Here is a 24,092-nt window from a genome sequence, read left to right as displayed (position 1 = left end):
CCGTGCTATGTATTTACAGCGTTGCTAGCGCTAGGCGCTACAATGGCTGCCGTGCTAGCAAGCACGAATGTTGCGGGGTAAGTCCTCTTTAGTGGCTATAGGCAGCTTTAGTAGCTAATAGGATGCAGGTTTTCTTGCTAATAGTTAGCAACTAGGCCGACTTTAAGATAGTGCTACGCGGCCTTAATAAGAAGCTTTATAGCTAAGGTTTGCTTATAGTGCGCGCAGCACTCGCGCGTACTATAAGTGCTTTCGTTGCTACCTTATTATAGGTAGATAAGCAGCAGCGGCCTACGTTGCCAGGGGTGTTGTTAGCTGCTAACGTTATATAGGCAGAGCTTAATCTTTACTAAGGCATTAAGGCCTAAAAGGAGGCTTAAAAGGTAGCCTGCTAGGTAGAGGCCTAGCGGGCTTTATTAGCTTAAATGTACCCGCTATAGCTATATACGCCTTCTTTGTCTTTGCCGCCTAGGCTTGCTACTCTAACCCTTTAGCAGCTCTTTTAGCTGCTACGCCTAATGCCTAGTAACACTAGTTATGCCGCCCTTACCGCAGCCTTTAATGCTTTTCTTAAGGCGGTAGCAAGGACGTATGTTATAAATAAGGCTTATGCTAGGGTGGCGGCCGGCGTAGCGTTGCTTTAAGGGCTTCTTAGATAGTTTTACGTAGTCTTCTATAAGGCCTTTTAGCCGGTTAAATTAATTTAGGCTTTTGCTTATATATTTTCGTCTTTATACGCTTGCTGCACGCATACCGCTTAATTACTATATACGTATTTTCTATATCTTCTTCTAGTACCTACTAGTTGTATTTAGTTGGCTAGCCTATCTAACGTACTAGGTATTTAGTCTAGCTAGCCTTACGTCTTTTATTTAAGACTGCTTTTACTTCTTATTTGTTATCTAAGTTTTTTAACGCTAGCATTATTAAAGGCGCTTATTTTACGCCTACCTTGCTTTCCTAGTACTTTAATAGTAAGACTAAGAAAACGTTATATAGTTAGCTATATTGTTTTAGTAGTGCTAGTTAATATGCCTATTTGCCTATAGTCTTAAAGATTTTAAAGAGCCTAATGCGTCTTAGTGCTAACTTTTTATTTTTTAAGCAAAGGTTTTTTATAAAAAGGCTTACTAGCTCTCTTACTGCAAAGCTTATAAGATAGTAGCGCGCATTATAGTAACGCTTTTAGCGCTTTATTATATACTCCTAGTTTGCCGCTAAACTTTTTTATACAGCTTCTAGTTTTTCTAAGCAGTTATGCACCGCTAGGACTATATTACGCGTATCTTGCTTCCCTCTTATAGTTGCGCCGCCTTTAAGGCAAGTTTGCAAGTCTAGTTTCTAACTATATAGCGCTTTAAATAAGCTAATTTTAGTTGTTACGTTAATAGCGTTATTATAGGCGTACTGCGCTAAAGATAATAAAGAGGGCTAATTTAATTACTTCTTTATTATAAAGTAGCATAAGTACTACTCTAACGTTTAGTTAGATCTTTTTGTTTACCTATCTATCTAGGGTAAATGGTGTTAATAGCTGCTTATAGATTCTAGTTTAATAGTTATATTTACTCTAGAATTCGCTAGTAAATATACTTCTCTAGTTAAAGACTATACCCTCTAGTATTATGCTGTATACTAGTTTTATATATTAGTGTATAAGGTACGTAAGGCCTTTAGCTGTTAAGGTAGTCTATATAGCAAAAAAGAGGTTTATCTTTATAAAGCGGTTGACAATTACTAGAATTATATCTACTTTGCTGCCTATACTTGCTTTAGCTACTAGTAGCTTAGTAATTAAGTCTATAAAGATTTCCTACTAAAGACTTTATAGTAGCGGTAGCAAGTTTAGCTTACTATATTATATATGCTGTTTAATTATCTATCTTTAGCAGACTAAGTATAAAGTAATATAAGCCTTTACGTCCTTCTTTATTTCTTCCTAGTAGAAGTAGCAACAAAGTAGTTCTAAGGTTTTAGCAACTATAAAGTGCCTAAAGATTTAGTTGTTATAATAAAGCTATAGTAGCTTTTAATAAAGAACGTATATGCTGCCTATATATAAGCGGTTTTCCTATAGTAATATACTATCTAGTGTAAGGCTTTATAGCTTTATCGCACCTCCTACGCTTATAGTGCGCTTTACGCGCGCCTTAACAACTTACACCTTTAAGTCTACGTCTTAGATTCCTACTATTGCTCTGCAAATAGCTTTAAAGACTCTGTTTTCTTAAAGGTATAGATGTAAGGCAGCAACAACAGCTAGTTGCTACGGTAAGCTAGAGTATACTAGGTTTCTATCTACGCCTATTAAGGGCGTTAGACCCTTAATTAGCGCCGCAGCAGTAATATCCTTAAGGTCTCCTTAAGGTCTTTTATAGTTGTCTAGCCTTCTTAGTTTACTACGCTTTGCTTGCTTAGGTAGTACGTTATTTTGCGCTGTGGTAGCTTGCTGTATAAGATTTAAGGCTACTAAGATCCTAGAGGTAGCGCTTAGCTCCTCTTTCCCGCTAGGTCCTTTTGCAGGTATGCGTATCTTGCGCGTCTTATTTGCATAAGCTGCGTCGGTGACCAGCTTAGCGCTATTGTCTTCTATAATAGGTGCGCGCATCTTGCGCGTCTCTTGCGCTATAGCTACAGTGCTTGCTAACTGTGCGTCTTCCTTTTATACCTTAGTAATAGTTATTCTAACTTGTCTAGGTTTATTAAAGTAATCTAGCTGTCTTAACAGCGCATTAGCCGGGTTTGTTACGCCTAGTCTATGCTTAATTACAAAGTTAAAGAAGGATAAGTATATAGCCTAGCAAGCCTTACGTCTATTATACCTTAGCTAGGTTATAAAGGTGCGTAAGTTGTTATAGTCTAATAAGACTTTAATTGTCTTTTTGCTGCTATTAAAGTAGTGTTGCCATTACTTAAAGGAGTTTATAATTACTAGTAGCTCTTAATCTAAGGTGCTATAATTTAGCTTTAGTCTTTATAGTTTTCTTAACTAAAAGGCGATTAGGTACTAGGCTTTCTCTTTATCTTATTAAGAGATAATCCTACTAATAGCTACCTTTAAGGCATTAGTCTTTACGCGTATTGCCTGTTCTAGGTTAAAATAGCGTAGTAGAGGTGCTTTTATAAATGCTTTCTTTAGCATTATAAAGGCTGCGCGCTCCTTGCTCCCTAGCTGCACCGGTCCCGGCTTTTTGCCATTTTTGCTGCCTTGTAGCAGCCTTAATAAAGAAGATAAGATGTTTAAGTAAGCTTTAATAAAGAAATAATAGAAGTTATAGAATTTAAGGAAGACTTACACCTCTTTAAATGTTTATAGCGTTCGCTATTCTACGATTACGCGTACTCTACGCAAGTTTATTATAAACCCTTTGCTTTTAATAATAAACCTTAGGAATTTAACTTCCTATTAGTAAAACAATTATTTATTACTATTAATAAATAACTAAGCTTGCTAAAGACACTTAAAGACCTAGTCTAGGTGCTTTGTATGCTCCTCCTTATTGCGTAAGAATATAAGGATATTGTCTAAGTAGACAATATAGATTGTATCTACTAGACTATATAGCGCTTAGCTAATATAGTACTAGAAGGTTACTAGGGCGTTAGTTAGCCTAAAAGGTAGGACTAGGTATTTAAAAAGACTATATCTAGTTTAAAAAGCTATCTTTTATTCGTCTTTTTCTTTAATCTTTAGGCGGTAATACGCTTTCTTAATGTTAATTTTTAATATTACCTTTATTCTTACTACGCGGTCTATAATCTTAGAAATTAAGGGTAGTAGGTATTAGTTCTTTACTATAACCTTATTTAACCCTTTATAGTTAACGCATAAGCGCAAGCTTCTATCCTTCTTAGGCATAAAAAGGATAAGTGCGCCTATAAAGCTTTTTAATAGGCAAATTCGTCCTGTTGCTAGGTTATTATTTAAGTATTAGCGTAGCTCTCTTAATTCTCTTTATAACAAAGGATATATTATTCTACATAGTAGTTAACTGCTAGGTAAAAGATTAATTGCATAGTTAGTAGCCTTATATAGTAGTAAGACCTTAGCGTTAGATAAATTTAGCACGTTACTATACTTACGCGCTAAATGCGTAGGCAGTGCGCCTATGCCTCTTAAATAACCTTTTACTTCTAGGTCGCCTAGTAAGATTATATATACTTATGCGCGCTTTCTACGCACTATAGCAAAGAAGATTTCTTATAGTATAAGTTGCATAGTCTTTATACGTGCTTTAAACTACTAGCGGTAGTTTACTAGCTTTAGGTAAACTTTCTTACTTTAAAGGGTTGTTATTAATAGTAATATTATTAAGCCTTAATACCTAGTAGGTTTAGTAACTCTTTTATAAACTTATATAATCTTATAGGTATACCTATAAGAGTCCTTTATATGCAAAGGCACTTTCTACGCTCTTACTATGCTTATAATACTCTTATTATACGCTTTAAGGGTTAGTACTAATATCTTTATAGATTCTAGTCCTTATAGTCTTATAAATTTATAGTTAATAGTATTAAGACTTACGCAAGTATTCTATATAGTAGATACTTCTATAGTTGTTAGTTTAAAGAGAGAAGCTTAGATAAGAAAAGGATTATTAATCTTAATTGTCTTTAGTAACGCCTAAGGGTCTTAGTATGTCTTAGGCGTTTTTAGTTTTTTGCCTTCTTAGCATTCTTTTTAGTTAGCTAAACTAAATTTACTAATATAGTCTCTTGCCTTTTTAGGCAGTTCTAGGCAAAGTAGCCTTTGCTTCTATAAATAAAGCACTTTATACGCTTACTATTTATATAGGTAAGGTTCTTTTAGTAGCCCTTAGTAGCTATAGTAGCTAGTCTGCCTCTCTCTTTACCTTAGCCTTTGCCTTTAGTATTACTATAGTAGTTGCTACAATTGTTTTCTTAGTTAGTGTTATTTTTATAGCCGCCCTTATAGCCCCTTTAACTCTCTTACGCCCTTTTACTGCGTATGCTATTATTATCTTGTTTTAACTAAGCCTTTAGCTTCTTTAAGCTTTAAAACGTTATTGCTTTAGCTACTAGTTCTACTCTAGTTTATAGTATCTTATTTAATTTTAAAAGATCTTCCTTTAATTCTAAGAGTAGCTTAAAGAATAGTAACTATACTTATTCCTCTTTCAATTTAATAGGCAGTTAGTTTTTAAAGGAGGCAAGGTAGTTATTAAAGTCTTAAGTGGTCTACCCTAGTCTTTAATAAGCTTTACTAATTCTATTAGTAATAATAAAAGCTATATTATAAGGATTAGCTATAAGGGTTAAGGTCTAGGCCTTAAATGCATCCTAGTCGCTTTAGGCCTTTACTACTACTACGTTTATTATGCTTTATAGGCGCGTTTCCTATATAGTGTAGCATAACTACTCTATATATTTAAGCATATAATTAATCCGGTAACTAGCGCTTTTAAACTTATTAAGAGCTAGATAGAAGTGTTGCTTCCTAGCTTATAGCTAGGTAGCGCGCTCTTAAAAGCTACTAAGTATCTTAAAGGGCAGTTTAATGCCGCTTTTTAAAGATAATATCTTAATTATAAAAGCTATCTTTATTAAAGTCCTTGCTATAAGTGCGCTTACCCTTTACTTAAGTTACTTTTATATCTAAGAGCTATTGCTATAGGTCTACTATTCGCTACTTTAAGCGCTCCGCTTTACATAGTTAATTATTTTTAGCAATAAGGTCTGCTACTATTTAGTCTATAGTAGGCCTAATAGTTTGCCCTAAGGGGCCTTTGCCTGCATTATTGTTATCTAGTTGCTTATAATTCTTCTCTAAGAGATTAAAGTCTTTATTCTTTACTTCTTCGACGATAGGGTTAAGGGGGTTCTTAACTATTGCCTTAGAGCTACTCTCTTCCTGCGTACTACGTGCGTGCGACGTTTGCTTTATAGTCTTTTAAGGTGCTATTGCTCCTTTTGCCTTCTAACTTAGGTAGCCTAATAGTAGAAGAATTAGGAATTGTTAAAGGTGTACTTAGGTAGGCTAGGTAAGTTAGGCAGGCAAGGAGGTATCTTCTTAACAGGAGGAAGTAGCCGTATATTTAATAGCTAATTCTTGCCTTCTGCACTCTAAGGGAGTGCGGGAGGCGCTCTTTATCGTAGGCGCACCTCTAGCGCACCAAGTGCGCCGGACAGGCGCGACCCCGTTTCTACTTGGCCTGTGCGCTAGCACGTGCTGTGGCCTGTGCGCAGACTGCGCTACGCAGCCTGCGCTACAAGCACAGCTTCTAGTTTACGATGTGCATCTAATACGCTGTGCGCATACTGCGTACGGCTTGCGCGTAGCCTGCGTCGGTCCCTTTCTTAGGGCGGCGTTACATAAATATTTTAATATAGTAATAAAGATTATAAATGCTTATAAAAAGTATTAGTTTTAAAGTTAAAAGTAAAATATAAAATAAAATAAAATAATTTAAAGTAAGTAGTTATAGTTAATAGTATACTAGCTAGTAAGCTAATAAAGAAATAGCGCTATAATAATAATAAAATAAAGAATTATAATTTTATAAAAAGTAACTAAATTTTATAACTAGTTACTAGCTAAGGTTAGTTTACTTTTTAACTTACTAACCTTAATAGTTTAAATAACATTAATGTTATATTAAAACGCTAAAATTATAGCAAAAGTAAGCATACCTTTTAAGAGTGCTTAAAGCTTAAAACTTATATATAAGTTAAAAAGCTTTAAGCAAAACTAAAAGATAGACTTTAAGAGCTTAATAACTAAAAAGTAACCTACTTTAACTAAGAAAAACTAGTAAGGTTAATAAAGAAGCTTTATTCTTTATTAACCTTACTAGCATAGCTAATTTAGAATTTAATTCTTTATTATTATACCTTAGCTAAGGTATAGACGCCTAGTAATTACTAAGCTACTATTATTATAAATTAAATTCTTATACTAACTATAAGGGTTAGTATATAATGCGTAGTTACAAAGGCCTAACTAGTTTGTACTATTATATTAAGACTTTAACTTAACAAACTATAGGAGACTAGTAGGCGAAAGCTTGCTAGCTAATTTATATATAGCTAGAAGATGCAGTGTAGCGCAACCCTAGTAGAGCATAGCATAGCTAAGTGGCTATGCTAGTTCTATGCAATGTATTAAGATAGTTTGTTAAGTCCGTCGCTTACTTGTGCCCTGCCCTACCTAGGGCGCGCGTTTTTCAACGCGCACCACTATAGGTGGTGCTAGCTACCCTAATAAACAGACTACTCTAATGAACACTTTTTAAATTATTACTACCTCTAACTTTAACCTCTCTTTAAGCGACGCATACGCTTTCTAGACTCCCAAATTTCCTATAGGCTTAATCTCCCTTTAATTCTTATCTACCTAGCCTTTTTCGCGGCCTCTATAGACTACTTCTTTATTGCTATGTAGTACTTTTTCTCGGCGGCCTTAATTGCGCGCTGTTTTCTAGCCTTCTTCTCTTTGTCCTTTTATATAACCATCTTACAGGCTGTGGTTATGTTAAGGGTCCCTTTTAACTAAAGGCTAGTGTTTGCTTTAGCCCTAGCTTGTTGTCTTGCTAATTTAGCAAGTTTGGTGCGGCCTAGGTCTTTTTTTGTCTATACTAATTCTATAGCAATAGTTATTAATCCTTTAATTAACTAGCGAAGCTTATTATAGGTCTTTTAGTCTAAATTAGTGCTCTTCTTTATCTAGCCTTTAAGCTTATTTGCTACCTTATTAATATAATGTAAAGTAGTTAGTATATTAGCAGGTAAAGATAATATAATTAGAGGCGGTGTTAGAGTACGCTGTTAGTATTGCTAGCTTTAACGTATTTTAAGCTAGTTAAGTATAATATAGGGGTTAAAAGGCTTAATACTAGTCTTTTTAAAAGCAAAGGTAATTATAGGCTGCTTAAATTTTTATTATTAGATCTCTTATATAATCGAAAGAAAGTTAAGCTTGCTAAAGTTTATAAGTCTATCTTAAGCTAAGATATTAAGAGCTTTAGCATAGTAGTGCTTTAACGGCTAAAAAACAACAACGTTAAAAGGCTAAAGGATATAGGTAAGATGCAAAGAGAAGCTAAATAGTATAATACTATTATTATTATAGTATTTAATAAATTGCTTTATATAGTAACTACCGTGCCTATTAAGTATTAGCAGTCTTTTTAAACCTATTATATAGCCTTTTAAGTAGTTGTTAAAGTGCTATAACTAGCAAAAGGTAATCTTGTTATTAGTATAGCTAGATTCGTTTAGCAAAATTAAAGTATTGCTATGCAGCTATAGTAAAGTATATTAGCAGCTTATATAACGTTTACCGGCTAGAATTAAAAACGCAAGAAGATGCTAACTACTAGCCAAAATAGCTTTAATCGCTATTATAGACTCTTTGTTTTCTGCTATACCTAAATACTATACTCTCTTTCGCTTAGTAACAACTAGCTAATCTTTGCCCTTTCTAATCTAAAACCTAGTTTTGTCTATATTTTATATGTTATATAGAATAATACCTTTGTCTGCTATAACCTTTTACAGCTTTTTAAAGTACTCCTTTATAATAGGAATGCTCTCTTTAGTTTAAAGGTTTATATTCAAGGTCTTTTAGCGTATAACTTAGTATTTGTAGCGCTGTATAAAGCGAGCAGTCTAGTGCTCTTTAACAGGTTTGTAGTTATTACTAAGGCGCTTATAAAGAATTGTATTAGCAGCCTTTATAATAAGCTTGCGCTACACCGCAAGATTTACTGCCTCTAGTCTATCGATATATCTATATATAGCCGCCTCTTCTAGCTGTAATAAACGCGTGTGTGTAGCAGGGCGCCCTTTTGCTCCTAAACTGCTACTAAGGCGCCTGGTAAGCTAAAGGCGCGGGACGTTGAATTCTCGCGCAACTGTAGCAACTAGCGTATTTAGGTTTGCTTTTTTAAATTAAATAGCCTTTGCTAGTCGCTCCTTTATATCGTCTTTGTCTATATTTTTTTTATGAATTCGTAGTGATTTTTCGAAATTACTTTGCGAGAAAAAGTGTTTATTAAGGTGGTCTGTTTATTAGGGTGGCTAGCACTACCTATAGTAGTGTACGTTTTTTAACGCGCGCCCTAGGTAGGGCAGGGTATAAGTAATGTTAAGAGGTTAAAGCAAATAGGTTAAATGTAAAGGAAGACTAAAAAGGATTATACTATTCTTATTATAGTATTTAATAAACTAGCGCGTATAGTAACTACTATGCCTATTAAGTATTAGTAGTCTTTTTAAGCTTATTATTTATCTTTTTATATTTTTATTAAAGTGCTATAGCTACTAAAGGCTAATCTTATTATTAGTATAGCTTAATTTATTTAAAGAGATTAAAGTATTACTATATAGCTTTAAGAGAGTATACTAATAGCTTATATAACGTTTACTAGCTAAGTTAAAAAAAGTAAAAAGCTACTAGCTACTAGCTAAAATAGCTTTAATTATAGTAGTAGATTCTTTATTCTTTACTATGCTTAAGTACTACGCCCTTCGCTGCTTTATAACTACTAGCTAGTTCTTCCCCTTCCTAATTCAAAACCTAGTTTCGTCTATGTTCTATATTGTGTATAGGTCGATACCTTCGTCTACTAAGACCTTTTGCAGCTTTTTAAAATACTCTTTTACTTTAGGTATACTTTCTTCCGTCTAACGGTTTAGTTTAAGGGTTTGTTAGCGCATTACAGCGTACTTGTAGCGCTAAATAAAGCAAGAGGTCTAGTAAAGACCAACCGGCTTGTAATCCGAATCACTAAGCCGCTCACATAAAATCGTATTCGCTGCCTCTATAATAAACTACCGCCGCACCGCAAGGTTTACCATCTCTAGCCTGTCGATATACCTGCATAAAGCAGCCTCTTCTGGCTGCGAGAGGCGCGTATTGGTGGCAGGGCGTCCTCTGTAGCCAGAACCGCCATTAAGGCGCCTGGTAAGCTGCATGCGCGGTACGTCGAATTGACGCGCAACGGCTTAAAACTGGCGACTCCGGATTTGCTTCCTTAAAATGAATAGCCGCAGCCAATCGATCTTCAATTTCGTCTTGGTCCATAGCTATTTTTTTGGCTTTTTCAGCGATTTTTTGAAGTTAAATCGCGTTGAATTGTGCTCATTTGGCTGGTGTGACTATTTGGCTGGCTAGCACCACCTATGGTGGTGCGCGTTTTTCAACGCGCGCCCTGGGTGGGGCGGGGCACGAGTACTAGTCTTTTTTATACTTATTCAGTGTTTTTGGTCATTTTACTTCGAATCTATTACGATTTATACAGGGACGATTTCAGTATTCTGCCGCCTGTAACCGCCAAATAAATCACGTGGGCCCGCCATCTTATAATTTGGGCCCGCCACTCTATCAATTCACTGCTGGACCCCTGCGACATGTAGACTCTGCGCTCCATTCCAGAGCTTACAATAACTTAATACGAAACCATATCTAAAAAGAAAGAAGCTTTGTTCGATTTTTTGAAGCAGAGGATGTCTTTTTTGTTGCCATTTCTGTTTTCCAACACCGTACGGAGTAGACAAGGCGCCATTGTAAGACGATCGAGACTTGTGTCCTTTATGATGAACATTTACCTGTCAGTCCATTTCTATGTGACCTAAGTGCTATACAATATATAAGTCGCACCTGCCCTCCCCGGGTTTTTCTCTTTGTCTGTCCATCCTCCAGCCGCTGCCTGTGACTCCTGCCCTGAGATAGATTCCCAGAAAGTAAAGACGACGCCATATGTCCAGAAACAAAGAACAGACACTTAGATAGAAAGAGCGAATCAATTCAGACGCCCATGCCATATAATGCACAGAAGGGCCAACGCTTACATTCTTCATCACACTCTCTCTCGTAATGACACCCCGTCCTTGAGCTTCCACGTCTTGTGTTGTCCTGAGCCTGTCCGTTCTGCCAGGGCCTCTAGCGAGTTCTTGATCTGGCTCTTGGTGCACCTTTCAAACTCAGCGCTCAGTATCTCTACTATGCCCAGCTTGCTGAGCTTTGAATATTGCATAATCGCCTTCTTGAAGTCTCCCACGAACTCTGCTGCAACTACCGCTTTCTTCGGATCAGCCTTTCCAACCGCACCGAGGATATTATTGGCCCCGTTGCTACCGATGCCACCTTGTGCCGCTGTCGATGCCCCCAACGCAGCAAGTGCATCGGTTGGTACCGGTGGCGGCGCCATGGGCTTGGGCGTTTTCGCAGCCCCACCAGTACCGCCAGGCTTCAGGGCTTCTGTCGACGCACACGGCTCGCTGCCGCTTGGCTGTATTTCCCAGTATTTGGTCGATACCGGGGTCGGATAGCACCATCACAATCTGTCAATACGTCCAAAGTTAGAGCGATTTTCAAGCCTGCTTAGCTTTATAAGAAAGGAGAAATATACCCATTATGAACTCCATGCGGTAGGCATCCATGATGGGCAATGGGGCTTGCCTCAGCTGGTTCTCCCAGCACAAACCGGTGCTCTCTGGTTCCATGCCTCCAGAGAAAGCTGCCCGCAAAGGAACTGCATCCTCTGAGTCGTCCAAGAAATCTGACATCTCCTCGTCTTCCTCCACCTCCTCTTCTTCATCATCTAGGTCATCCACATCCTCGCCGTCACCATCGTCCACCCACTCAGCCTCGGAATCATAGTCGTAGTTGAGCGGCAATTCTGTCTTGGCCATTGGATTTCGTGCAAGTTTTGACAGCCGCGCATGCACCGGTATATTTGTAGCTGTGCCATAGTAGGCCGGACGTACGTCCTCTCGGAAGCCCCAAAAAACTTCATCGGTATTGTCTTCAGCAGGTCCAGTGCCATCTTTGTTTGAGGATTCCCCATATCCCCCACATCTGTGTTCGCCAGCATTGACATGATTTTGCGTACAGTTAGTCGTCTGCGTCCACGCGGTTGCCGGTAGGAAATATGAAAGTAATCAGCAGCCGTCGATGCGTCCAATGTTGAGGGAATAAACTGTCCGCGTGAGCCGGAGAGATACTCGTCGAGAGTTCGCGATTTGGTGTCTTTCGTCTCCGCGTCTAGTCCATAGAGGCTTGTGGCCACAACGACATTATCCTTGACAAAAAAGGGTTTGAATATCCTGTCGTACTCGGTCACCTCCGTCGTTGGGGCCTCAAGGGGCGACACCTTGGAGGGGGTGCTTTGAACAGAGCCAGCCATGAAGGCAGATGCTTTTTTTGGTGTCGACGGTTCGCCCACCTTGAAAAAAGAGTTGAGCTTCAACTGGCTCCGTTCTTTCTTCCTCTTAGCCTCCTGGGATTTTCTCTCTTCTTCCTCCTTTTCGCGACGCTTTGCTTCCTTTTCCTCGGCCTTTCGTTTGTCCTCCTCTTCCTTCTGCTTCTTTCTCTTCTCCTTCTCTTCGGTCTGTGCGCGCCTTTTCGCTTCTGTAGCTGCTTTTTGCTCTTCTTTTTCCTGCTTGCGCACAACGTCCGCTTTTGTCTTTTTTTTTTTCTCGGCAGATGTCAAGCGTTTACGTTTGACAGAAGGAGCGCCGCTGCTGCCAGAAGAAGCCGTAAACGGCTGGGACTGTGGTGGTGGAGTGGCCGGGTCCAAACTGATAAAGAGTCGTGGTAGTGGATCGGCAAGCGAAGGCTGGTCTGAAGAAGTCGAATTAGGAGATGGCGATGGCCGCGTTGCCATATTGTTCTCTGTGTCACTCAAACGAGCCATTGGCTCGGACAAAGGTGAGTTAAGTGGCTGGGCGGCGTCTGGTGTTGGAAATGGCTGTTTCTTCTCTTCTAAGGTAGGGAGTTTTTCGGACTATCAGCTCATGGCTTCAATTAATATAAAAGAAGGGTTATAAGGGGTCCACTGACTATAAACCGGCGTGTTCTCGACATCTAGTATGAGATGTGCTTTCCGGTCTACCGCAGTTGGATTCTGATCGAGGTAGTCTTCAAGGCTTCGTTTCCGAGTTGGAGGCTCATGGGCGTCCTTGATGTTGAGGGCCATTGCGAGAAGAGGCATCTGAGGATGGCAAGCAGTGCCCAACCAACCGAGCAAAAACAAAAGGGTCCAAAACACGCCAGAGGTCGCTCACGTCCCCCCCCCCAAATATAAAACAAAAACAAAAAAAAAGAGAAAAAGACGGGTTTTTGGGCGCAGTCGTATGATGATAGTCCCACACGTAACCTGCTAGTCGAGCGCGGGCTGGGATTATGGGTACTGAGGATGTGCCTCCGAGAAAGATAATGAAATGGGATTGTGATGCGTGGCCCACACGATCGGGAGGTCCATGGACGCGTTAACAGGTCTCTGGCGGATTACGGAGTTCGCGTTAATAAATTGGCGTCACGGCGCGGTTTTCTGTGGCTGTACTTGTGGCTTTCCTTTCGCACACTGCGTTCACGTGACTTTCCTGCAACATAGACCAAAGAGCACAAGACTCTACTCCTTACGTCGTTGGTAGTGTCCTGGGTAAGTGATGTAGGCCCCCGCATGTACGGAGTATGGAAAGTTGGACCCAATTTTGCAGCTCGTAGGCCTCCCAGCTTTCTAAATGGAGTTCAAATAGTTACGGAAACGTATACTATCTTACAAAGCGTTGCTACATAGTACGAAGTACTTTATTTTTAAACTCAATTTTCCTTTGAATTAAGCCGCTTTCATATTGAAATAAAAGTAAAACAACTTTCTAGAAAAAACGCAGCAACCAAAGGGTCCTTGTTAATTATAAGTAGTATATAGTATAAACTTCATAGAGTAGCTTGACTATATATAATGCGTTATATATATTGTTGTAGTAGCTATATTGCTCTTTACCCTTTTTGCCTCTTCTTGATAGTATACTGCTGATCACCACCTTATCAAGTAGTGCGCAATTTCGCCGTATCCCTCCAAGTAGGGCGTGGCACGAGTAAAGTACTGGAAATCAAGGAAAGAGGCATAAGGAGTGTTTAGGTTAATTAGGATGCTACAAGTCGAAGGTACGACAAGTTTGTGGAATACTACTGCTTGCTAGTATTTCGTCTCTTTACCTTACTTCAGCTCGCCGTCTCTACAAACGATGTGGCAGCCAGCCCACTAACGGTACCGTCCGTAAGTTAAAGGCGTACTATGCTGTGTAACAATGCACATGGGGCGGATTTATTACCAAGGGGTTTAGAACGGGGATGAGAGCTGTCAAAGACAAGTGTGCAAATCATGTTAGTTGGTAAGAGGTAGTTATATATATCAGACAGAAAGGGTACACATTCAGGGTAACTGCCAACTTTAAGAGCCCTAGTAAACGCCTATCGATGCTGTAGTGTGGAAGAATGCCACCAAAAGGAGAGATATAGGAAAAGATCAGATAGTCAGACATTAGCATCCCGTATCTCTGTGTTCAAGAAGCAGTAGAACCTGACCCTCTCTAGGTAAATTTGGAGAAAAATTAGACTATACATGCGTATGAACGAAAGAAGCGCGCAAGCAAGCAAGCAAGCAAACGAAAAGGGCTATGCTCGCATGAAGGGGCACTTAATCTGGGTTGGCGATAAAGAGCCTGCCGGTCGAGAGAGTCATAGTCCTCTCGTCGACGCTTCCTCGCCGACGTAAATCGTCGGGATTCCTAACACTCTTTTCGCGGGTCAAAGCCGCATGGCTGGTGCTGTTGGGCGGCATCCGCCCAACGCTGCTGAGATCTGGAACGTTGTCAGCACGCTCTGCGCTGCTGCCGCTTGCTGTGCTGCGTGCTTTGCCACTGGCAGCGTCGTCACGGACGCCCTGGCCATCGAGCCCGCCCATAGCACCACCTCCTATCCCATCGTCAATCAGGCTGCCGGCACGCTCGGGAGTGTCGCCAGGGCTCCACCGTCGCGGTGCATTTTGTGCATTTGAGACTGAGGGATTGAGGGCACCGGCCGAGGTTCGGAAGGGAGGCACACGCCGGCCACTAGCAGTGCTGCTGCGGCCACTGCTGCCGGTTCGGCGGTGGTGTCCGCGTGCCGCAGGAATGTCTTCGTCTTCGCTGTCTTCGCCTTCAACCTCGGCTGCACTCAGCCTCAGGGGAACACCAGCAATGCCGACGTAATTACTGTCGGCACCAAAGCCCAAAGCGCTCGCCTTGCCGTGGTGCCGGATCTTGGCAGCGACCTTACCACCGGTCGACAGGCCGGTGCTGGTTCTGCCGCTACCATTGCTCGACACGTATGCGCCGCCACTGGAACTGATCTCGCGATTGGCACGCATCTTGGCGGCGCGTTGCTGGGCGGCGACGCGGGGGTCTTCAAATTGAGCACGCTCGCACCAGACGGTGGCTTTCTGGCGGCGGAGCAGGGCGACATACGACGGCCCACCGCTGCTGCCAGCGCCGCATGACCGAGATGACGTGGACCTCCTGATGTCGTTGGTAGGACTTGTCCGGTATGCAGCAGGTGGTGCCATGCCGGTGCTGGATACCGAACTGAACGTGTTCACAGATGGCGAGCGGCGATTGAAGCCTGCTGGTGGCTGGGCAAGCTGCATCGGGTTTTGTGGCGGAATATGGTTGGGAGGCATCGGATTGGAGGCGGGGAAGATGTTGGACGAGGTTGTGCGTGTGCGGGAGTGAGCGTAGGCATTTGTTGTGTCGGTCGGGACTGGGCGCCGCCGCACAGGTAAGTGGTGGGCTTCAAACATGTCCCGGTGAAGACAGGCGAGCAGGAAGATGGGGGGAAAAAAAGGAGACGAGGAGAGTAAAAGGGACCCCAGGCCAAACTGAACTTCCTACAGTCCCGGCACTGTGATTTCGTCTGTCCTCTCCCTTCGCCCCCTTTCGTGTTTTATCCTCCTGCGGTGTTTTTTTTTTTCTTTCAGCCCCTTGCACTTTGCTCTTCAGATATGCGCGTGGTCGGCGGGCTTCGGTAATTGATTGCCAGCGGACAAATCCTCAAAGCTCCGACCGGGCCAAAAAGTCCAAAAACAGGGGAAAAGGGAGGAAAAGAAGGGAAAAGAAAGCAAGGGTTTCAATAGTCGGTGGGCAAGGCACAGACGAGACGCAAAAAGGAAGAGGGTACGAGTGCAGAAAGAGGGAGCCGTTCAGCGGTTGTGGAAATACTTTCGGCTGAAAGCTGTTTGGGTAGCCGGCGGTAGCGGTCCGGATTTCGTCCAAGGTGACCCGCGAAATTGCGTAAGAGCGTCGTACTTGGCAGCTATGGAGCTGCAGCGAGATCTGTTGGGATCTGTTGATTTCGTCGTCCGTCAATTCAGCGCGGAACGAGTATACGAAGCCTTGGAAGGCATATGCGAAAGAGAAGGCAGTGATTGGGGAGACGGGAAAGCAAGGTGGGAAGCTGGGGGGAGTTTTATTGGAGCGGTCGGTGGGCGCCACCTTTGCTCGGCCCTCTTCAACATGGCATAGCGCCCAGTCTGATGATGTTATGGTGTGAAGAGGATGTGTATGGGCTCTGTTGGCTGGACGGGAGTGGGCGGAGAGTGTCTGTGGAGAACGAGCTAGGATACGAAGCGGGCAAGGGTATAGAGCAGGCCAATAAGTGACGAGAACCGGGGGGTGTTGCACGTTTTGTAGAGTATCGTCCGGGGTGCTTCAATGGGATTGCCTTTTTTTATATTTCCCTTCTGTTGCCCATCTGTCAGTCCTAGCCCGGCTCTTGATGGATCAACTTCTCTCTTATTGCGTGTTTCCCATCGTCTACTCAGTATAGAGTGGGATAGCGAATTTTTCACCTGATATTTTGGGTCAAGCGGGAAGTAACGGCTTGTGAAGGAAGGAGGCATAATGACGTCTTGCCTGAGTTAGCGGTTCAGGCGCCTTTGACTGGCCGCTCCGGGCTAACTGGGCTGCCTCTAGGGCGCAAATTACACGATATATTTTGCTGACGCCAAGGCGAATACCGTTAAGACGAATTTGCAACAAAGAAAGCGAAGCAAGAAGTGTCGGGCGTCGTGGCCAAGGAGGAAGGAGGGAGGAGAAACATCAGCACAGATCCTAATTGCCAATAGGTGCTAGCATTTGGTGCTTCTGCCCTTGCCTTCCCAATTCGGCAACCCTGTTCTCGGGGCTGCAGCTTGTCACGTTTTAGTTGCATACGGAATGCCAATTATCTCACATAGCAGGCCATTTAATATGTGACAGACCGACGGCTTGCTTGCACACAATGCAATCACTACTCGTACCAGTCGCTTGACTGTCAGTGTGCCTTGCGGTGGGGAGCCGGACTGCCCATCTGACTGCATGCCAGTCATCAGATTGGGTCATATAAGAGGATACGCCGTATACTCGTACTTCGTACCTCGCGTTCTCCGAAAGGCTGAGACGCACAAGGACGCCAACATTGCTGCCGGGCTGACCTCGCAGGGTGCGACCGCGCTGAGCGACAGGTGTTGCCAATAATCGAAAGATGAGGTATTTTTTGCTATTTTTGTCCATATCTGCCCCATCATATTTACACACCAAAGGACGAAGTACGAGTGCTGGAGGCTGAAAGCATTGGGGTTTTTGTGATAGCGATGCATTATTAGCCCCATGGCCATCGGGGATCGCATTCGCCAGCGCAAGGTGCAGACACACTAACGGATCGTTCTGCCTTGCTCTCTTCAAGAACGTAGCATTGAGGGTTTTGTCGGGCCCACCCCCCCTTCCCACTACCCTACGGGCCTACGGGGGCGGAACCGGGCTTCTTCTCGGCGGTTTTTTGATGGCCTGAAAAAGGGTATTTTCACTTTCCTTTCTAGTTCTGGCCTCCCAGCACTTCGCCTCCATCCCAGCAGCATTGTGCTTCAGGTTTCAGACCTTGGATCCCTTTCTCCCCTTTTCCTACTATGTATCGTAGGAAAATTGCAGTGGTTTTATGTATCTTACGAGTACTCCGTATCAACCGGTGAGCAATATTCGAAGTTTGTCGCCCAACGACGGTGGCCGCCGATCAGCAAATGCTACTCTGTCAGGCTGGCAGACGGAAGGGCCGGCTGCACAATTGTCTCCATCGGTCGATAGGCCTGGAAACCTGCTCTACTTTGTACCCACCGCCGCTTCTCAGAAAAGAAATGATCAACGCACTGGAAGAGCGAAAGCGCGGGGATAGAGATCAGCCTTGCCAGGTTGCAGAAAATCTCCTGACAGATTCCCAGGAGCGATACTCCGTACTCCGTACACAGTACGAGACGACTCGGATGGTCACATGCCTGGTATCGTGACTTGCTGATTAAGGCTTCGTGGCGGTGTCCACACTCGGCCCTGTACTTCGTACATAGTTACATAATACCGTATTAGTGGGCCGGTTCGGGTATCCATAGGAGGGGTAGGCTGCTGTGCTCCGTACATAGTATGGAACACGGTCGAATGATTCGATCCCCGCTAATTATAATGGAGGCGAGCGGGCACAATCAAAGTCCAGACAGGTGCAGCAATCTCGGGCGCGGTGAATTCCCGTTGCACATGTGCCGGCAATTGTCTTGTCAATTTGTCTTTTCCGCCCAGCCGCACGCCGACATCTAACCTCGTCGCCTCGAATGCTTGTCGTCTCTGGCCGTCACAGTTTCTGAAATGCCTCCCGACTGGGATCCGCTGCACAACAACAGCGGCGGAGACCGCAGCGGAGACAGCAGCTCCCCGGTGTCCGGTGTTGCCTCTCAGCCGTCTGGTCACGTTGCAGCGGCCAATGGGATAAACAGTGGCGGGCTGCTGTCGGAACTCGCGTCGCCGCGCTGCCAGGTACCCGAGCTGCCCGATGTCTGCCACCAGCTCCGCCGCAAGCTGCTCGCCTTCCTCGAAGAGCGGCCTAACGGGAAGACGCTCCAAACCGTGCAGGTGCAGATGCGCGTCTCGATGGGCGTGATCGACGAGGCCCTGCGACGTTATGCGTGGGTGTGCCTGACTGTGCCTGCGTGCTTCTCTCCCGCAATGCTTCTCTGTGCTGACGTGGCCTTTGCAGACTGGACGAACTGGCGCTCTCCTATAACGGCGGCAAAGATTGCCTGGTCCTGCTTATCCTCATTCTTGCCTGTCTTCCTGTGCGAACGTCCTCTCCCAAGGCCAACGGACGGCCTAGCGACACCGCAGAACCGGACGCGGATGCCACGGCCGCAGCTACCAGCACGGCAACCGAGGCGCAGACGGTCGCTCGCTTCCAGGCCATATACATTGTTCCCCCAGACCCGTTTCCTGAAGTGGATGCGTTTGTGGAGACGTCTACGAAGCAGTACCATCTCGACCTCGCACGGTACGCGCTCCCCATGCGCGCGGCGCTTGATGCCTACCTCGGCGACCACAAGACGGTCCGAGCCATCTTTATGGGCACACGACGGACGGATCCGCACAGCGAGTTCCTGACACAATTCACGCCCACTGATGCAGGCTGGCCGCAGTTTATGCGTGTGAATCCTGTGCTTGACTGGCACTATGCAGAGATCTGGGCAGTGCGTCACAGCCTCCCTATTCCCGTGCTCTTTTTTAATGGCTGACCACATAGTTTATTCGACATCTCGATATACCTTTCTGCAACCTCTACAACAAGGGCTTCACCTCGCTGGGTGGCACCACGGACACGCGGCCGAACCCGGTGCTGGCAACGAATGGAGCGACAGACACGTTCCGGCCAGCGTACGAACTGGTGGCTGACGACGAAGAGCGGCTGGGCCGCGGCCGATAGGAGAGAGCCGGGACGATGGCGCTGGAGTGCTTGATGATGTTGGTAACATGCATTCGCTTGACAGGTACAGCAGCCGTGGTACGACGAGAAGCGGTAGGAAATGAGGAGAATTTCCGGGCCAGATAGTGAGACACAGGCGGCACTGGAGGGAGACAGGGCTTGCGGGCACGCGGGAGACGCATTGGCTGGAAATGCACGCAGCAGTGTGACTTAGCCCGCGTGCAAAGGGGACAATTCCAGCGATTCTGCATGATTAGACCCTCAGTTTATTGTCCGATATATGCATCACTAACAGGCTTTGGGAAACCAGACTAGACGGATTCTTCTTTGTTGTCTGGTTTTGACTAGTTCCAGCTGTGCTGCCCATGCTGCAATGCCCAGCGAAAAAGGTCTATCTCGTCTGTGCTTTCTGTTCAAGGTGCTACATTCGACGTAGGAGCTGAGGGAGACCGTGTGGGTCTTTGGAGGCCTCTGATTGGCCGCCGTATCATGTTAGTGATAGTACCAGGTATCCACAAGCAGGAGACAGCCTTTTATTTTTATTTTTTAGCTTTCTGCCGATGTGACGTGCTCCCTTTCGTTTCAACTTTCCTGCGAACAAACGCGCAAGAGACGTACGCAGCTTCTGGACGACGCGCGTGAGCGGCTTGAAAGGTGCAAGGCCTCGATCAACTAGCGACCGGCAAACAGCACGCAAACAGCACGAGATCTAACACATGCCAATGGCCGTGAAAATATGAAGTTCGCCAAGGAACTCGAGCAGGAGCTCGTGCCTGGTAAGAACCGCTTCTCACACTGCTGTCTTTCGCTTCTACGCGTTCTCTTTCGCCTCTCGTCCGCTTCTAACATCTTCAGAGTGGCGGATCAAGTACCTAAACTACAAGGCAGGGAAGAAGTACGTCAAGGCGGTGAGCCGGGCGATAAGTCGCGCCAATGCCACACCGACAGGCGACCTGCCGCGACGACTGTCACAGGGCTTTTTCGCTCCCGGCAGTCCGTTCAGCCCGGCAAAGGCGAGCAAGAATGCGGCACCGAGCGGACCGGATGCAGACGAGGAGGGGGTGGCGTCGCTGCGAGACAGCCCGGCGCCTCTGGGACGTCTGAGATCTACACCGAAGCAGACGACACAGCACGCGTCCGGGTCTGGACGAGTTCAACCCGGCACGAACCAGGCCGAGCGACACGGCCTCACGGGACCGATTCCAGAGCGGTCGCAGCACTACGGCAGTTTTATGGCCTCGGCCCGGTTTCGCAGTCCGTCTGTGGCCACGGATAGCTCTCGGCTCTTTGAACTACCGGCGCCGGCGATTCGCGTGCCGTCTCACACCAACGGGAACGCGCCGGACGAGTCGTCCGGCGCCGAGACGTCTGCCACGGCTGCTGCCACCGTGAGCACCGTAGCCGCCACCGGTGCCGTGACGGCAACGCCGCCCGGTCCCTGGATGCCTAATATCCAGCGACGCAGCCTGTCGATGGCAGCGGGCTCGCAGCTGTCCGGCACGCTTCCTCTGCCGTCTCGGGCGCCGACGTTCCCGTCTCTGTACGAGCTGACGCCGCGGCAGCGGCTGCGGCGGCTGTTCTCGGCGGCCACTCCGGCGCAGTGGGGCGCAGACGACACCAATAAGAACGACATCGGACTGCGGGCGCTGGATGAGGTGCGCGAGCGCGAGCTCGACTTCTTTCGGCTGCTCGACAGCGAGCTCGAAAAGGTCGAGTCGTTTTATAAGCTCAAGGAGGAGCAGGCGGGCGAGCGGCTCAAGATGCTGCGCGAACAGCTGCACGAGATGCGCAACCGACGGGTGGTAGAGATCCGGGCGTCGAAAAAGCACAGCCGGTTCAGTCCATTCGGCGACGGCAGCAGGACTCCCGTCAGCAAAGGCAACAACAACGGCAAGCCCAGCGTGATCGCAGGCGACGCGCTAGCTGAGCCGCACAGCAATGAACATGACAGCTGGATCGGACCGATCCGGGCGAAGCTATTCCGGCCGGGGCCCAACTCCAAGGCGCTGCAGGCGATGGCGCAGACGCCACGGATGTCGGGCGGAATGGTGTCGCCGGCTGCAGCCCCTGACGAGCGGCGGGACTACACCCGGCGGGCACCCGACGACGACATTCCGTACCGCACGGCCAAGCACAAGCTCAAGCTGGCGCTGCAGGAATTCTACCGCGGACTGGAGCTGCTCAAGTCGTACGCTATCCTCAACCGCACGGCCTTTCGCAAGCTCAACAAGAAATACGATAAGGCCGTCGGGGCTAGGCCGCCCTACCGCTATATGAACGAGCGGGTCAACCGGTCCTGGTTCGTCAACAGCTCCGTGGTGGACGACCTGATCGTGGCTGTCGAGGACCTCTATGCCCGCTACTTTGAGCGTGGCAACCACAAGATCGCCGCCGGCAAGCTGCGCGCCCTCACGCGCCGCCCCGGCGACGAGTCGGCCAGCGCCTTTCGCAGCGGCCTTCTCATCGGCGTCGGCTCCGTCTTCTCCATCCAGGGCACCGTCAGCGGCGCCCGGCTGCTGCGCGATGCTGACCCCGTCGTCCACCAGCAGACTAGCTACCTGCTACAGATCTACGGCGGCTACTTCCTCATGCTGTACCTCTTCTCGCTCTTCTGCCTCAACGGCCGCATCTGGACCATGAACAAAATCAACTACTCCTTCATCTTCGAGTTTGACCCGCGCTCCCACATCGACTGGCGCCAGCTCTCCCAGTTTCCCAGCTTCTTCCTCCTGCTCTTTGGCCTCTTCTTCTGGCTCAACTTCTCCGTCCATGCCAATCCCGACCTCTTTCTCTATTATCCCGTTATTTTGATTGGTATCACCCTCGTCTTTCTCTTCCTCCCGCTGCCTACTCTGTGGCACCGCAGCCGCAAATGGTTCCTCTATTCTCATGTGCGTGAACCCTTTTTACCCGTCTTGTCTACTACTGACACGTTGCAGTGGCGCCTCTTTTTCGCTGGCCTGTATCCGGTCGAGTTCCGTGACTTTTTCCTCGGTGACATGTACTGCTCGCTCACATATGCCACCTGCGTAAGTCCCTCGTCTGCTGCTTAGACCTTGCACCTGCTAATTAGCCACAGAACGTAGAACTCTTCTTCTGCATTTATGCCCACGAATGGGATGACCCTTCCCAGTGCAACTCTAGCCGGTCCCGCCTCCTTGGCTTCTTCTCGACCCTCCCGTCCATCTGGCGTGCTTTGCAGTGCATCCGCCGCTACCACGACACTAAGAACGTGTTCCCTCACCTCGTCAACTGCGGCAAGTATGTCATGACTATTCTGAGCTACGTCTTCCTCAGCATGTACCGCATCAGCGGGACCAACGCCAACCTCTCGCTGTTCATCGTGTTCTCAGTCATCAATGGCCTCTACACATGTGAGTCCCGTTGGCCGCGCTTTGCGATCCTGGCGGAACTAGAACTGACTGGCCACAGCGATCTGGGATCTTTTCATGGACTTCTCGCTGCTCCAGGCCGAGTCCCGCTACTTTTTGCTGCGCGATATCACGGCCCTCAAGCACCGCTGGGTGTATTACGTAATCATGTTCATCGATCCGATCCTGCGCTTCTCATGGATCTTCTATGCCATCTTCACGCATGACTCGCAGCACAACACGATCGTATCCTTTATGGTGTCCTTTGCCGAGGTGACGCGCCGTGGCATGTGGGCGCTCCTGCGAGTTGAGAACGAGCATTGCGGCAACGTTGCGCAGTACAAAGCGTCCCGCGACGTGCCGCTGCCGTATCACCTGCACGTGACCAGCGCTAGGTTAAGCCACGAGTTCATGGGCGTGGCAGACGACGAGGACGAGGTCAGCATCGGGCGGTCAACGGCTGTGGAAGAAACCCCGTCGATCCAGCCGACGAGAAAGGACAGCGTGCATGTCTCGAAGCAGCAGCAGCAGCAGCAGGGCGTTGCCGGGACGCCCGGATCCGGAGCAGGGCCGTGGGCCGATTACGGCAGCAACGTCGAGGAGGGTGCGGCCGGGCGGCCGGGCACGGCAGCGGACGGGTCGATGGCAGGCGGCACGACGTTGCGGCGACGGCGGACGTCGACGACGGCGACGGGCAAGAAGACGATTGCAGCGATCATGGCGGAGGCACACATGCAGGACTTCCAAAAGAAGCGACAGCCCGAAGCACCGCCGGCCGTGGGACCGCTACCGAGGCAGATGCACGAGGCCAGCAGCGACGACGGCGCCGAGGATGACGACGACAGCGACAGCAGCGATAGCGATGGCGGCATCGGCATGGTCCTTGCCGGTGTGGCCGACGGTGACGATATGGACAGTGAAAGGGGTGGTGGTGGCAGTGGTGGTCGAAAGCGGTCGACGACGGATGCCAGCCGCAAAGACGTGTAATACGAGCGAGGCGTTGGTCACATTTAGATTTCTTTCTTCACTATGCCTTGGATCTTGTCGAGTTTGATTCCTACTTTGCTCTTTTTTTCCTCTCTCTATAATTTGATGTGTGATAGACGTGGAATATGCCGGCTCAAGGAAATATAAAGCGTATACTATACCCCTATCCTCCT

General features: G+C 46.4%; 4 protein-coding genes across 4 annotated transcripts; 2 read left to right on the top strand and 2 right to left on the bottom strand.

Moving 5' to 3' along the window:
* Positions 1-10,823: 10,823 nt before the first annotated feature.
* CMQ_7567 (chromatin assembly subunit-like protein) lies at positions 10,824-11,658 on the bottom strand (the record flags this gene model as incomplete). Its single annotated transcript, XM_014314572.1, has 2 exons — positions 10,824-11,224; positions 11,376-11,658. The coding sequence occupies 2 exons, from the start codon at positions 11,656-11,658 to the stop codon at positions 10,824-10,826; spliced, it is 684 nt and encodes a 227-aa protein (XP_014170047.1).
* A 2,792-nt stretch (positions 11,659-14,450) lies between these two features.
* CMQ_7308 (uncharacterized protein) lies at positions 14,451-15,590 on the bottom strand (the record flags this gene model as incomplete). Its single annotated transcript, XM_014314313.1, has 1 exon — positions 14,451-15,590. One exon carries the CDS (start codon positions 15,588-15,590, stop codon positions 14,451-14,453), a length of 1,140 nt encoding a protein of 379 aa, XP_014169788.1.
* A 2,866-nt stretch (positions 15,591-18,456) lies between these two features.
* CMQ_7718 (FAD-binding domain containing protein) lies at positions 18,457-19,561 on the top strand (the record flags this gene model as incomplete). Its single annotated transcript, XM_014314723.1, has 3 exons — positions 18,457-18,773; positions 18,845-19,328; positions 19,382-19,561. 3 exons carry the CDS (start codon positions 18,457-18,459, stop codon positions 19,559-19,561), a joined length of 981 nt encoding a protein of 326 aa, XP_014170198.1.
* Positions 19,562-20,297: 736 nt separating this feature from the next.
* On the top strand, positions 20,298-23,919 carry CMQ_7185 (signal transduction protein; the record flags this gene model as incomplete). Its single annotated transcript, XM_014314190.1, has 4 exons — positions 20,298-20,337; positions 20,417-22,590; positions 22,641-22,935; positions 22,994-23,919. 4 exons carry the CDS (start codon positions 20,298-20,300, stop codon positions 23,917-23,919), a joined length of 3,435 nt encoding a protein of 1,144 aa, XP_014169665.1.
* Between the last annotated feature and the right edge of the window lie 173 nt (positions 23,920-24,092).

Source organism: Grosmannia clavigera (assembly GCF_000143105.1).
Source record: "Grosmannia clavigera kw1407 unplaced genomic scaffold GCSC_173, whole genome shotgun sequence".
Taxonomy (NCBI): domain Eukaryota; kingdom Fungi; phylum Ascomycota; class Sordariomycetes; order Ophiostomatales; family Ophiostomataceae; genus Leptographium; species Leptographium clavigerum.
Note: the sequence above shows the minus strand (reverse complement) of the source record. Positions and strands in the feature narration are given on the sequence as shown.